Source organism: Accipiter gentilis, chromosome Z, assembly GCF_929443795.1.
Source record: "Accipiter gentilis chromosome Z, bAccGen1.1, whole genome shotgun sequence".
In the NCBI taxonomy this organism is placed as follows: domain Eukaryota; kingdom Metazoa; phylum Chordata; class Aves; order Accipitriformes; family Accipitridae; genus Astur; species Astur gentilis.
In genome coordinates, this window is record NC_064919.1 from 47,148,147 (window position 1) to 47,164,546 (window position 16,400).

Sequence of the window (16,400 nt, forward strand, 5' to 3'; positions counted from 1 at the left end):
TTATATGATTACTAATGGTATTTCTCTTGGGCTGTTGGCTTCCTTCAGGGTATGGTCTCCTGTTCAACTTCATGCATATGACCTAAGGGCTACACTGACTTCAGAAACATCAAGCTCAACTCCAAAAGCTCCTGTACAGCACAGTGTTTAAGTGCCTCCTATATTCTCAGTTGCAATATTGCTTTCACCATTTTAGAGAAGAATCTAAGCTGCTTAAACACTTTGAGGTCAAATGTTAAGTTTGTGACAGAGGCAGGTAAATGAACTACATTATTTGAGCTGAATTCCCTTGCCTTCACCAAAAGAAATCACCTTTTTTCTCCAATACAGTTTCTCTTTGCTCTCTATAATTCATTAAACTTCTGCAGTGTCTAATGTAGGGATTTATTGGTACCTGACACCTCTTGACACACCACAGAACTGATAACAATTAATATGACAGAGGCACTCTGCTCCTCGGGTAAACGTGCTCCCTACTTTTAACTCATTTGTTTTTATTATCTCAAGGGACACTCTGATCCTGTAGGAAGCCAAAAAATTCCTAAAGGAGATGAATACTATCAAGTCTTGTAAACTGATAGGCATTGTCACATTTGCACGCTAAGTGACAAGTGGGGAAGGAGAAGGAAGAGGAGTCAAGTAACGTGAGCTGAAAATTCAAAGGTATGCTGTGACTGGCTTTAGACACTAAAGATAACCTAGGATAGAAATATGGCTTATTCTTTTGCAGAGCCGAACTGCTGTATGCTGTATTGCTGATACTCAGGTATTAGGTGAGAGCTCTAATCCCGCACAGAACACATTAATTTAAAAAACAAATGAGTTAATGCAGCATGAAAGGAAGAGGGGAACTTTGATTTTTACTTTAGTAACTTCTATGATAGAGAATCCTATCGACAGGCTGTTGAAGTACTGCCGATTCAAGCTTAAATGATCATTCTGCTGGGAACATTTTCCTTTTTCGGCCATGCAAGAGTATATCCTGTTTTGTCTTGGCAGGAAGAGCAATGTGATATCTTGACTGAGCCTAAGGTCATTTAAATAAGTTTGTCCCCTCCTCACTTTGTTAATCTTGTATCAGAAAAACTTAGGTTTCTTTAATTCCCTAAGACAAAGCGTATTTAATACCTGTCTAACTTAATGGGAGCTTTATCTTGATGTAACAGCAAAATTAGGATCAAAACATGTGGTGCCAAAGTCATGCTTCCAATATGTGTGTGAACGTGGGCATGTGTGTGTACCCTATGTACGACCCATTTTGAAAACCAGATACTATTGCATATACTGTATACTTGGACCCCATGATCCACTAGAAGTGGTGTCTCAACAGTTGGCCCTAGAGGCAAAAATTTGGAGAAGCAAGAGAGTTTGAACATGGAAAGCTTATAAAATGTGGTGGAAAATCAATGCCAAACCAATTGATGGAATATATCTAATTTTAAAAGGAGCCAACAAGATTTTGATTGATGTTTTTAATTCTGTGTGCTTCTTTTGATATTTAAATGGCATCTCTGCATTATTTGATTACTCCAACTATTCTTTTTCAAAACAAAATTGCATGTAGAAATCATTGTTCGTTTTTATTTTTTGCAACGTGAATAAATGTGAGTGGTAAGTTAGAAGTTATTTCAAGGACATGTAGAGCAGACTGGCATGCAGTTATAAATTAATTAAAAGTGAAAAGAGAGTAGGTGTTTGCAGTTCATAGGAATTCTTTCTTGAATAGTATGAAGTGTTTCTGCAGAATGCCAAATCAGAGCCTGTTCGTAATGCAGAAATATTGAACGGAATTCTCAGCAGCAATAGCTGACCATGCCAATTCTTGATTAGAAATGACTGGAAAAGAGAGCTCCTGTCTTCTGGAAATTCCAGGGCCAATGTAGGGATAGGACTTGCTTGCCTGGCTGGCATGCTGTATAGCTAACCTGCTTAATTTCCATTATTCATTTTGAAGGATCAGCATGCTTCCATGGAACAGCGTGATTTTGGGAAACAGCATTTTAAAATAAAATTCCCTTTAGCAAACTCTTGACTCTTAAATATGGCTTTTAAAGTATTAACTTCAGAAGACCAGTAATGTTTGTTCAGCAAGGCTATGTTCAACATCCTGTGGGAAGTGCAGCCACTGTCAGAGAGGGGAGTGCAGGACAGACCGGGTAAAGTATGTGTATCACTTAGGTACCAGGTAAATTCTATATGCATGACAGCTAAGGCGCGACCACTTTGTTATAGACTAGTCATAGTCTTTTGTCATCAGATCTCATTCAACACAAAACATTAGGTGATATTTTATGCCTATCCAACCATTTCTAACAGTGGCATTGAATTTTTATGACCCTTCCGCTCCTGTTTATCTTTTTTGTAAGGCTGCGTCTTCCATATAAAAGCAGATGGTGTGGATTTAGAAAATTGCCCTTTTGCTTTATTGTATTTTATTATGCTAGTGGGATTGATGTTTGCTGTAAAAGCTTTTTTTTAGATCCATGAGTAAAGCAACATTGTACAATAAAGATCTAACAGGTGATGATTAAAATATGGTGCACTTGAAATTTTCTCTATTAAATTATGTTCCTTAGGGAAGAATCCACTAGGTAACTGTGTGTTTTACAACTATTACAGTAAACTACAGTATATATTATATACTGTACATGATAAATGTGATACTGCAGGGGCAGAGAAATATAATAGTTTTTCTTCTGTCCTCAAAAATAAGAGAAGACAAAGACTTACCAGGGTAAGAGACCTTCTTTTTTTTCCAGGCCAGTATAAAGCTTTCTTGTGAAAAGACTTATGAAATATTAAACTAATTTGAACTTTGCATAACATATTAAATTAACTTTGCCTTGGCTTAAAGCCATTTCTTTGACAACTGAGAAGGATGATCAACTTAAAAGCCCTCAGGCCGATGGAGGTATAATACTGCCTGATACTATGAGGCAAATGCAGGATGTACTCCAAAATGACTACTCAATAAATAGTACCTCTGGGTTGGAGGTACAATTCCAAAGCTGTTAAAAAGGTACAAAAATCCTCTCTCATGTAAGTAAATGACTTGAAATCTCAGTTGCAGTATTTATTACTATATTGTCCTTGGTCCAGGTAGTTAGGCTTTTTCCCCATGCATCTCCAGGAAAGCTAAGTATGTCTGTGCAGCCATGCTCCCTTGTTAGTGCTTCAGCCACAAGGTTGGAAAAGCTTTCGGTGTTCTATCTGACACTGTATTATTATGTGACTCTGCAGCTTCTTTATTAATATGCCTCTGTTGAACCATATAGCTTCTTCTTTCAAAGAATTACTATCCTTGACAAGTACTGTCCCATCCCATGCAGCAAAATGTAGTGATTTTGTTGCAGTTGAAGGACAGAAGATCCCGTGAGATTTGAGGCAAAAAGAAAACAGCGTCTCAGAAAGCAAGGCTGTGTGTGGCTGTGCATGTGTGTGTGTGTGTGCTGGTGGGGGTGTATGAAGGTGAGTGTAAAGAACAAAAATTTTTGCCTTAAGACAGTGAGTGTTTTGTGGTGGTTCCTGTTTATACTAGAAAATGTCTTCAGTATTTCTTACCTTGCAAGATCATTTCAGCTTCTGCATTAACAGAAGAAAAAAAGAAGAGACAATGTAATTTTTGACAGGGATATTGTAATGTGATGAATCACTGTAGTAATAAGCCCTAGCCAAGGTTTTTGCAAACCTGATTGCCAGTATATGCAGTATGTCTGAATGAATCAGATGCTTGATGCAAGTAAGAACCAATAAAAGGTTTTTTTCACTGCAGTTGCATAAAGATACAGTTGCCATACTAATGCTTTTATGTGATTGTAGACAAAACTGGGCAGATATGAGAGTTTCTTCACCATAATTATCAGAGTATCAGAAGAGATCTTTTACTAGATTGCAGAAGTAGCTTAATGTTTATAAATCTCTTTTTTGGGCATGATAAGTGAATGTTGATCTGTGCAGCTCTGATCTGAATTGAGTTATCGTGACTGATGTCATCTGAGAGCGATACATCATTTCTTTAATTCGTTTTATCCCAGGCATCCAGTGTTTATACATTTGACAACTTCTCTTTAATCTAGCTAAACAAAAATCCATCAGCACTGAGAGAGATCAGTGGTCTCTTATGTAGTTTAATTTGAGTTCCAGTTTCATCATCAACTGGTTAAATTTTTTAATTTTTAAAGAAATTGAGGGTTCATGATTCCTCTTAGGTTTACCTGTGGTAGCTGCAGGAGTTAATCACGGTTTAGTCCTATGGCAGCTAAGTCTCACAGCCTTTATGGATCTAAAGCTTCATCTTCCTGATTGTGGGCTTCTCTGCTGGGGTCTTCGTTTGGAAAGACCTGGAAGAGGAAGCCTCACATCCACGTGCCTGCTTTTCTCCTAGCTGGCTGATGAGCAATCAGTAGACTGTGCAAACTAGTTGTATCCGAGATGATAGGCCTGAGACTGCTTCCTCTCCTATAAGATAATAAGCTTGGATGGCTCTGGGAGGACATACTTCAGGGTTGCTTTTCTGGAGATATACTTTTTGGAAGGTTATTATTAATAAGTAGTAGTAAGTTACTAAAAAGGCCCTCAGGGAGCTACACATGGAGAGAGGATATTAATCAATTTGATTAGTAATATCAATTTATTTTATTATTAATAATTAGTTCGGTAATACATGATTTGGTATTGGAAGGCACTTCTTCAAAAGTCATGCTTTCACACTTTTAATGAAGAAAATTCTTCAGACTGATGAAACAAGATGTGGACTATCACTTTTCTCTCTTGTCAGTGTGTCTTACATCATCAGAATGTGAAGCACAGACTTTCTTTGATGTTTGCTGTGGCCAATTTTGGCCTTGAAATCTGTGAAATAGGAACGTGAATTACTTGTTAAGACAGCTTACAGGTTGACTTTGTATTTTAACATTAGTAGGATAGCTGTCATTTTTTAATTGGAAAAACCCCATTGCACAAACACTTTGCTAAAAGTCACAAATGAGAGATTAGGGAGTGAAATGGGGTAGTTTTGTTCAAGTGAACAGATTCTTACTCAGGGAGCGGTAGAGTGGTTAAAAATAACCAATTGTAGTGGAAGAAACAAAAATATATCCTCTCTGGAGTGACCAGAGAAAGGCAGCTTGCAACAGAACCCCCTGAACGCCTTCAGAAACTTGTTTTCCCTTCCCTTTCCTTGGGGAAAGAGTTGGCAGTAGCTAGTAGGTTACCTCAACTGCATGTTTGTCTTAGGCAGAAATACTCTGGAAGAAACCAGCAGTTGTTTGGAGGGACAGTATACTAACAGCTTGACCAAGAAATACACCCTCTCACTGTTAGTCTGCTTACTGTCATATTGAAAACTCAGCTTAATAAGCTCCATCTCAGAGTTCTTGTTAAGCGCTTGAGAACAGTCTGAGGAGATAGCTTGTCCTTCCACAGTCTGTTCTGGTTCATATGTGTTGATGAAATTCTGGTGTGCTGGACTTAGAAATTCAGTCCTCAGATGACTAGTTGACCTGTTTGGTCAAAGAGATGTTCTTCAGAGCTTTCTGGCTCTGCTATGTTCTTTTTGTATTCTGCTCTTTTATAGTTGTGCTTTTTTCATGTCTTCAGAGGTCAAGTGTAGGGTTCAGAAACTTTCAGCCTTGGAATTCTTCAATTTCTGTGTAATTGTTCTGTCTCCATTCCTGAAGAGGTAAGGGCTGGGGGGTGGGGGGGTGGAGCATGATGGCACATGCAAAGGAGTGAAAGATGCTGGGCTGTTTGGGTGGTTAGGGTTTTTTTTAGAAATGTGAGTTCTTTTTCTTTTAAAGAGCTGTTAAGATAAAGAGGGTTTTCCATCTTTGGTAGTTCTCTTCCCACATGATTTTCTACAGATTTTAGAACTGCAAGATATCTGTGTAACAAGGCTACAGCTAATGTGAGTTTAACAAAGCTACAGCTAACATTTAAGTTGTAAAAACAAGTGTGCAGATTTTAGTGCTTGAGAGAATGAGTTCCAAAGACAACACAAAAAATTTCTTAATTTTTCAAAAGAAAACACTCATGTACCCGATGACATGAATTAGGTCTGACATTCATCATGAAACCCAGATGGCTGTTGAGGATCCTTACTAGTTCTATATGGGGTGGTGTTTTCTGGAGTATGAGCAACAGGAAGCAAATCGTTTTATAGGTACAGAATATGTAGATATAGAACAGCATCAGATGGCTTGAAATTTTTTGTATTGTTGTTTGCACTGGATTCCTGGAGGTGTGGGTGACTTTGTAGATTTAATAATCAATTTGTCAGTTCATTCAGTTTCCTTCTTTTTCAGGGTTAAGTCATTTGCTATGTAGTTATGATGAATCTAAAGAAAAAGACTTCTATACACTGAATAATACAAAAAATGATGAGCTTATGAACTTTATTTTAATTCTTTAGGGTAGCAGATCAATCAGAAATGTATGCTGCAGAAGAACAATATGACAAAAAAATGTATTGAAAAGAGGAAGACGGAGACAGTTCATTGCTGGTGAAGGCCTACAGCTTAAATGAACGTATTTGTTCCAGACACTGTACTGTTCAGAAAGCTGTCTGTCTTTCCCAATACATAGGGAATGGAGGATAGGTGTTCTGTTTTATTACCCAAAGGTATTTTGATGGCTGTGTTCCATATAAGTGAAAGAGAACTAAGTTTCCTCCTTATATCCAGGTAGAGGTAAGATTAGACACAGAGAAAAAAGGTTAGTTTAAAAAAAATTGCCCATTTATAGTTACTGAAGATTATATACTAATTATATACTTCTGTTGAAAGATTAAAATTTTATTTGATATCCAGAATCCTAATTCAAAATACCGAAAAGTACATCAGTTTGTGTATGACAACAGCAGAAGTATTTAATTGCATATGTTTGGTTCTGAAACATTTACCTTAATGTCAGTCAGATGTTTCTCAAATTAAGAAACATACCTCATTAAGAGAAAATAAACTGGAATATTTCCATGCAGCTAGCTTGACATTAATGATGTGCACAAGAGGAAAACATCACCTTAAAATTTGTATGTGCAATTATGAAGAAGGTAGACATTTCCCTGCAATATTTTGCTTTCCCACAGTTTGTCTGTCTTTACTTTTTCTTGTGTTTGGAAGGGTCCCGATTTTATTAAACGCAGAACAGACTCAGTTCCCATTGCAAGTGAGAACAATTCAAAGCCCTTAGTGCTTCACTGAGTGTGTTCAGCTTCTGAAGAGTCAGGGTGAAAGCCACTTTCTTTGTCTAGTTACTGATTTCAGCTAAGCAAAGAAAAAAGGGAAGATTAAAATTACAACTTGCTATGTATAGTTTGCTGTGTGTATTGCCACACTCTTTGGGACTGCTTTTCTTATTACACTAGTGAGGTGTTTCCAAAAGCTTTTTCCACATACGTGTGAAGCTGCTTATCTGTTACTTTGCTGCTAAAGGGACTTCTGTCAGGTTAGATCTTGTTTGGGTTCTAAACCAGGGTCTCTTACGAAGTCCAGATTTCTTGGCTTTCTCGGGAGCTATGAATCCAGGGAAACATGTCTGACCCGACAGTAAGTGCACTCCTTCAGCCAGTGGTGAAAAGCGCTACAACTGAGGACAGTGCCCGATATTTAACTTGTCTTTTGAAGTGTCTTGGTGATCACACTTCGTTTTTTCTCATCATTGTCACTCATTGCAGTTGTCTTCTAATGTGTTACAGAACAGGAGCAAACGCCTGGAGAAAGTCCATGTTGTTCTTGGGAATAAATCCTGTGATTTGGATTCGCTCATTTCTACTCTGGCCTATGCCTACTTTCTCGACAAGGTAATGGTAAAAATGGACTGAGTGGTCTTAACTCATTTGCTCCAGGTTGTTAGAGACACCCTATTGTTAAGTCAGTTAAAACATACTGTAAAAACATTATTCTGGACAATTATTTTGTTATAATCAGAGGTGAGATTTTTAAATAGAAACAACCTACATTTCTTTCTGTAGAAAAATTAATGAGCAAGTATTAGGTGGCTTATTCAACAGCAGCAAAAAATCACCCCTGTACATCATTCTTTTTCCTTTCTTCTTGGTTTCCCAGTGATTCTGTGGGAGGCAAACAGAGAAAGAAGAACAAGAAAAAAAGCAATAGATGTTTTTTTAAAAAATGAAGTAAAAGGGGGAAAAAAACCAAACAGAAAATTCAGACTGTTTCTAATTGCTCACTCTATTAAAACACCTTCCTAATAAAAAACAGGTCTTATTTTATGCAACTCTGACAAATGCACACCTACCTTACAGGTCAGTCCTCCTGACGTTCTTTGCTTACCCGTGTTGAATATACCAAGAAGAGATTTTAGCTACTTCACAGAGACAAGATTTATATTGGAGGAGCTGAATATCCCGGAGTCATTCCATATCTTCCGAGATGAAATCAATTTGCACCAGCTGAATGCTGAAGGGAAATTGTCTTTAACACTTGTAAACAGCAACATGCTGACAAGGTATTGCATTGTATGTACAACAAGATGGCTTATGCAGGTTTGAGCTGTTTTAAAAATTGTATTTTAAATATTTTCTGCATTAATATTGGTATTGCTGCGTTAACACAGAGAAAAAAAAAAAGAGGTTAAAATATATTTTGTCTCTAATTATGTCCAATAAATGTAACGAACTAAATAGTCATCTTTCCATCTCTTTTAATGGAATTCCCTTTTTTAAGGACTTTGCATTTTCACCAGCTTAGATTAGATAGTTTAGTTCAGTTTAGTTTAGATAGTCTGGAAGTTTCCTGTGACCAGTAAATAAGAGATCAGATTTTTTTCCTGCCTCTTCGTTAGCTTTCACTAAAGGCATTAAGACTCTGACATTGATTTGGAGATGGCCAGCACACTTGCGTAAGTGCTGTTAAGTTGGATGCTAGATTATTGCAGTCCTTACGAAATACAGCATTTTTCTGAAAATGTCCTTGGTGCCAGAGGCTCAGAGTTGCTCTGTGAAAGACCACAGTCCATACACCTGTCCTTAAGAGGGAGTATTTACAAGGCCGTAGTGAATCTTTTATAGGGAGCCTCTTTATAATGGTCTGCCTGTCTTGCCCAGAGTGAAGGATGCTGTTTACTTCCAACTCTCTTTAGAACTTCATTTAACATAAGTAACATCCTGTTGTGCTATGGCCCCATCCTACTCTGAGGGGTTTGTAGGTTAGAATAAAAGCAGGGAAAATCTAAAATGAGAAATATGCTTAAATCTCATAGCTGTTGATTCTTTAACTGCAGTCAGCTCGGTACCTAATTCACTTTTCCAAAGTAAAAATTATCCATAAGATTTGCTTTTTGTTTATTACTGTCCCTTCCTGTGTTTTTTTCCTTCTAAAGAATTAGGATTAGCATTTCATATTATTAAATATAGTTTGGCTTTGTTATTGCTATTATAAGCAGAAACATAAAGTGTCTAAATGCAAAAAAAAGATCTTTTGTAAGGTTTCAAACTACTGAATGGGGAAAATCCCAAATCTCTCGTATTTAAAGAGTGATAATTTCAGTACATGTAGAAATATTTTTTTTTTCAAATTACTAATTTTTAAAGATTTTGATAATGGAAATGTAAACATTTAAGCCTTAGTATTTAGTGATGTATCAAGCAATAAAACCATTGTGAAGGCTTCATTAAAAAAATTACAGTTTCAGGACTTCATTGTGACATTCATTGGCTTTATAGCAGACTTCAAATAGCAATAACAATAGTGTTGTAGTCCAGAATTAAAAAAAAATTTTTTGCACCATTTTACTGGGTTGTCTAAGCAGCTAGAAATAAATATATATATAATTTTTAAATTTGCTTGATAGTGAGGATGAAAGTTTGCAGTCGGCTGTTGTCAAAGTCATCAATCCAGATGAGCAATGTGACGGCAGCCTGGAGTTAGAAGCGTCGTCTTCTTCTTTAGTGGTAAAGGAGATTCTTCAAGAGGCACCAGAGTTAATCACTCAGCAACTGGCTTATCTCCTCAGAGGTGAGAGATTACTCTTTATATTAAATACTGAAAGGTTTAATGGAGTGTTTCTGAATCTGCTCATGCAGAAAGAGTGTGATCCATTCTTTGGTTAACAATCCCTTTAAAGACCACAGGAAGCTTCATAAAAGAAGCAGGGAGTAAAGAGTTTGTTAAAGAGTAACATTATATTGAATATTAAAAATGTGCATTTAAAAATAGGCATCAGAGGTCTTTGCTGTATCACTAGACAAGAATATTAAATGGAGCTGTCGACACACCAGCTGGGTAGCTGCAAAAGCTGTGCAGTGCGTCGATTCCAGGGGCACTGTGGACAGCAATATGGATTGGAATCTAATATTTACATGTTAAAGCTTCTCCTGATGGCGGTACCTTTTTGTAGGATGATGGTGTGATGCAAAACCTTTACTGTTTAAAAACGCTGTAACCAAATCTTCATTGTGCTCTCCTTTTCTTTTGTATTGTATGCCAGGTAGAGTACGAAGGATGGGGCTTCAATAGTCAGAAGTATTTTCATTTCTGTCTTCATAGTTCATTGTTTGTATTAGTTTCTTCAGTTTATTTGCTGCAGCAGAACTCTTCAGTTGGAAACAAAACTGGGATTGAAAAGAGCTGATTGCTGCTTTTAAGTTATTTACTGAATTTTAATAGTGTTTAATGAATTTTAAAGGTTCTTGGTTTTAATTCATGTGCAACTGTTAAATGCCCTTTTAAGAAATTAATGTGGGCAAGTTTAATGAAGATTATGAAAACTTGCCTACACTCGATTTCAGAAGCTACTGGAGTCTTGGCTTGTCATTGTATTCATCACTGTGATAACTAGTGTAATGAGCACGTTATGAGAAATTACAAAAGGTAATTTTAATATTTTTTTTTTATGTTTCCACAGAAGAAGCATTAACAGTAACACAGCATTTAGCTTGCTCTTTTAGTATCTTTCCATTCTAATAAGCTCTAGTAAACCTGCCATGAAATATTTTTGTAAGCTCCAAATTTATGTTGAGTATCTATCCAGGAATCTAGGCAAATGACCAAGCATAGTAATTGATTTTGGAGGCAGAACCAAAAAGGGCTTTTGGGGATCTCAGCATACCTGTTTGGTGGTGGAAAGAGTCAGGAGGCAGTGCTCTGAATCATGAACAAGAACATGTTCAAGTACTGTACATGGTTGTAAATGTCTGCATGTCTTGTCTTTCTGGTCTGTATCCAAATTAAAATAAAGTGCTTTTATTAGAGAAATACTGAAAGTGTTTGCATTAGAGATGGCACTTCCAGTTTTGAGGGAGACTGTAGCTAAATTTTTTTTTTAAATTAGTAACTTCATTTTAATTATTGTGTTTGGTAGCTTATGCTTGAGGAACTGAGTGGATATGCGAGTCCCTGCGTACCTTCTCTTGCACGGTATGAGAAATGATTGACAAAGCCTAAACAATAAAACACAGCTGCACTTGTGACTTGATGCTTTTCTACTTCTCCCCACAATGCAGTTTGTACGCATAGAAGGGTAAGCAATACAGTGAGTCCTCTTGTGGGTCTCTTAAAATAGAAAAGGTTTTCAGTACTTTAGAACCTTCCATTGCAAATTCAGAAAAGTCAGTGAATCCTTTACTGGTTTTGGCAAGACTAAAAAAAAAAAAAAAAAAAGTCCTGGATATAAATGTATGTAGATGGCAGATCAAACTACAAGCTGTCTGAAAATAAAAGATCAAATACAACCTACCCAAGTCTAGCTTTTGTGTTTCTCTGTATATATTATGGTCTTCTGTCAAAGTCCTTGACCATAAAGTATAGCTTTTGAATTCATCTCACCTGTGAATATAGGAAGTTAAGGGACCACATATTATGGTCTGGAAGGATGGGTGGCTGCTTCATTCTCACTACCAGTCAGTGCGTGTGTAGAGGTTCACAGGAAGGCCCGTCTGTCTGGTGGCACTCCATGGGCATATTGCCGATGAGGAGGTCCTACTGGGTTTTTCCCACTTAGTTATGTTACTGCCAATGTAAATCTGTGTATTGTTAGTATGTATACATTTTGGAGCAAGTTCAGAATAGAAGGCTGAAGTGGAAGTCAGAGTGCTAAGAATTAGGACTTTATTTTCATAAAACAGCTGAGAGATCCTGACATCTGAGTCTCTGAGCTGGGAACTCATCTTTCATTTTCTGGCTTTCCATGAGTATTTTGCTAGAAGACTAGTAATATAATACAAATATCTCATGTTTTAATAATTATCACGTAGTGGCTGTGACAGCTTCATTTGTTGCCTCTTTTTCAAAGTTCTTTTTTTCTCACAGTCTGTTAGCAATTTTTTTTTATTTCAATAACAAAGGCAGATGTTTATAACCTGCCATATTTCAATTCTGACAAACTTCACCTGCTTCTCTGTGTTTAAAAAACAAAGTCAAGAGAAAAGACTTTTCCTGTGAAACTGAGCATTATTGATTTAGGCAGTTTAATATTTAAGGACTTTTTTTTCAGCTGAATGCTTTCCTGGTATCTTTGTCTCCCTGTCAGACATGCTATAAGTTAATTCTACCCTTGGGCTTTGAATAGAGCCTGCTTGGTGAGTCAGTGTTGTACAGCCATTTTTGCCCTAAGTTAGAGCTTGCGCTGTCCCTGGATTTGTGCCAGAAGCAAACAATTACAGAACCTGCCAGACTCTTAGGCCTGTATTATTTTATTTCCCCAGAGATGTTTACAAGGGGACTGTTGCCAAACTCTAGAACCATTAAACTGCTGAATCATTACATTTTCTGTTGCAGCCAGCTGGCAAGGATGTGATTCCAGGCACTCACTGTCAGGTACCTTGGGTCAGTGCACTCTCAAAAATGCCTCCTTATGTTTATTTGTATAAGGCCTTGAAGGATGCCACAAGGTGCACACTGCAACATGTAAATAGAGACAGATTTACAGCAAGAACATCAGCAATTTTTTTTTTTCATATGAATCTGCTTTTGCTGGTTATGAGCTGCATAGTTGAGGTCTTTTCATGCCCTTTTGGGGCAGTCTGACTTTCAGTAGAGATTAGTTTGTTATTCGAGCCACCCAGATAAATGTTAAGAAATGCCCTTTTAAGGACTTCAGGAATGATGCCAATTTTTTTTGTCTGTTTGTTTTGTTTTGTTCTGTCTTGTACATTGATCAGATGATTCACGTGTTCCCTAATTGGTGCATACTTAATACGTACGCCAGAAAGAAAGAAGCATTTTGAACTGCACCAAATGCTGCACTTATTTGGACTGGTACTTTTGGTTTTATGTACGGAAACAGTTTTCATGGAGGCAATGCTTACCCCCTGCCCTTCCCCCCCCAAAATTACATTTTATTCCAGCTTTGTGGCTTTCCTCTTAATTACAGTGAAGACTGCTTGCTTGGGTCCATTTTACAGTTTTGGTGCGCGGGGTTTTTTGGGGGTGGAGAGAGTGTTGAAGTATGCTTTCCGTGAGGGACTGTTGGTTTTCCCCTTTTCCCTGTCCTTTATTTTTCCAGGTCACGGAACAAAACCTCAACAGGAAAAATGCCTATGTTTTCATTGTACTGTTTCTCCCAGCCATAAACTTGTAATTCAGGAGATGCTTGTGCTGTTCTTAATGTTTTCCCAAAACGACTTCTGCCTTCATTAGATCATGTTTAATATTAATGCACAGCAATTGCTTTTGGCAAAACTAGTGCTCCACTTCCAAACTGCTTTGCAGAAAAGAATAAAATGCACATTTTTTTTAAGAGTCCTAGCCTATTTTCTAGTGACCTCTCCTTCGGAAAAAAGTATCTGTAATGTAGTGTGATGTACACAAGAAATAATATTGAATCTTGTATTACCTATTATATATTTCTTTTTTCTGTGCTTGTCAGCAGACAGAGCAGCCTCCATTATGCTTTCAGAAACCCTGGGGGAGTTGCACCAGCACTCAGTAAAATCTGCAGATTTCTGAGCTCATGTATCTCTTTTATAGCAGGTACTTACAAGACAGCGCATGACTAAAAGGAGTACTGACCTTTGGCCAAGCAAAAGTACCTTGAGTGAACTGTTTTTCTAAACTACTTGGAGCCTTAACCCTCACAGGGATGCTTAGGATGCTTGGGAGAGAAGACATATGTGCCTTTCTTTCCTGCTGATGAGACTAGTATTAAAGAATGAAGGAAGAATAAATATTGATCTTGGGGCTTGCTGACACCCTATTAATTTGAGAAGGATCATTTTCTTGCTTTCATCCTAGCAGAAAAGTTAGCAATTGCAAGCACTACAGTATTGCTGTGACAAGCGGGAAAAATAGCCTTTTAAAAACCTTTCTAAGATGTCTGCCTATGATGAGGCATTATTTCATGCTGACTGCATTTCATTCTTGTATTAAGTGATAAATCCCAAAATTTCTGAGTTTGCTTTGCTCTTTGAAGATGTCACCTCTGATCAAAACATGCAAACCGATTGACCCTGAGATGAACTGAACAGTGAAAGGCAAAGGCTTCCAGGTAGATGCTGCAGTACAGTGCATGTCTAAACATACTCTGATAGTACAACTTTGCAGTGATGTCTGTGTCTTGCCAAGGGTAAGATCAAATCCAAGATGGCCTCACCACTGAAGAAACTGAGAATTTCTCACACATGTAAAAGCAGGAGACAAATGCACACTAGTACCTGTAGAAATGCACGGTAGGCTGCCACAGTATGTCCTTTCCATCGCTTTTCATTGGGGAATAGATAAAAAATGTAAAAGTTTCCTTCCACCAATCCATGTGTTTAAGGGGAATTAAGGTAGTTTTATTGGCATGAGCAATGCTGCTGCAACACTATAGTGGAACTGCATTGGTATGAAAGAAATCCATGTATTACTTTAGCAAACAGACACTTACGATTTTTGGTGCTGCGTAGCTGCTGTGGTTTAGGCACTTGTTAAAATCACAGCCAGATACTGACCTGGCTGCTAGAACTTGTCTTGGTGTAACCACAGCTTTCTGCTGCCAGTTCTCCTATTTCCTGCAGTTGGAGAAATACAAGACTCTTCCTCTTCTTCATTCAACTCCTTTGCTGTCTTGCCTCCCAGTACCCTTTTGCTTGGCTCTAGATAGGCTGGGTGACATAAAGCCTGGAGCTAGTCAGTTTAATTTGGTGGCCCAGCCCTGAACTTTACAGTAGAAACTGCCTGCACTGGATGGGAACATTACCTGTTTGAAGTATTGACATAGAAAAAAAGGTTAATTAAATAATCTATTTCATTTTATTGTAATAGTATGGGAATTGTGTCTGTGGGAAACAGGAAAAAATACTTTTCCTTGAATTCTGAGACTCAGAAACTATCTTCATTTGACTGTTTCTGTATGGTTGAGCTTTTATTATGTTTTAGGAAGGACATATTTCTGCATTTGTCTTACAGTTAGTTGAAATCCAGGACTGACTAGATAAAAACTGTGGTATAGTTATTGCTAAATTCACAATCAATCCTGTAATTAGGCTGAAATGATTTGTGGTATATGGAGCTAAAATGAATCAGAAGTTGCTGACCTGACACCAAAGCCACTACGTAGTAGTTATTTCCATATAATTAGGCAGACAACGAAGCTCATGCCACGTTGCCTTCAAAATTGATGAGCTTGGTTGGATATAGAACTCACACCTCTCGTTTTACTGCATTTTCCAGTATGTTTTTGTTAAGATCTTCCCTTCTTTGTCTTCCCCAAATACTTTCCCTGCCAAAGCACACACAGCTGTGGTGAATGTGTCAAACTTTGTGTGTCTGAGGACCTATGCAGATGCACGTCCTAGTGCTGCTGGGAGGCTGTACGGGATGTGCTACAGCCTCCCTCCCATACGTAATTGTGTGTTGAATGTGAGCATGCCTTATGGGTCCAGTACTTTCTGCTGGAGTCTCCATTTCCTCTGTGTGTGGATGAGCAACTTCTCTGTTCCTGGAGGAAGAAGAAAAGGGTGCTGAAAAAGCAGAAGATTGTTATTGCTAAAATAATTTCATGGAACCTGGTCCCTGAGCTGCCATTTATCCAGGTGCAGCTCAGACTCGGCACACTCTGACTAAGAGTGCGCCGTGGGCCATCTACCTCATTCTGGTCGCTGCCCTTCCCAAGGTATGGACAAGAATATGTAGCGCAGGCACTGTTACCTGGTTAGAGGTGGGAACTACGAAAGGATATTGTTAGGTAAATTATCCTGGAGGCTACTGATTGAGAAACTTGCTTCACATAAAAGGGATTGAAAAATAGGCCTTGCTAATATATATATACAGAGAGATATCTTGGGTGCTTTATATGTCAGTTATTTACCTGTAGACATCTGAAATCTGCTTGCTGTAGAGCCATGTTTTGTGTACCTAAATTTACAAATGTCAGTCTGGGTCAGTAGACATGATTTGCACGCAGTCTGTATTTCTTAATATTTGTGATATCAGGTAGGGTAGGAGCATTGTCTTAAAGTGATG

General features: G+C 37.8%; 1 protein-coding gene across 5 annotated transcripts in view; it reads left to right on the forward strand.

Annotated features, from left to right (window-relative positions):
- The window catches only part of PRUNE2 (prune homolog 2 with BCH domain), a 154,818-nt gene that overhangs the window by 23,717 nt on the left and 114,701 nt on the right, over nucleotides 1–16,400 (forward strand). For all 5 annotated transcript variants that reach the window (XR_007505093.1, XM_049795455.1, XM_049795454.1 and 2 more), the window contains exons 2-4: nucleotides 7,694–7,798; nucleotides 8,264–8,466; nucleotides 9,811–9,974. Coding sequence is in view for 4 of the 5 variants with exons in the window: in XM_049795455.1 (XP_049651412.1) it covers nucleotides 7,694–7,798; nucleotides 8,264–8,466; nucleotides 9,811–9,974 (472 nt within the window). In the remaining variant the exon portion in view is untranslated. The remainder of the gene's footprint in view (nucleotides 1–7,693; nucleotides 7,799–8,263; nucleotides 8,467–9,810; nucleotides 9,975–16,400) is intronic.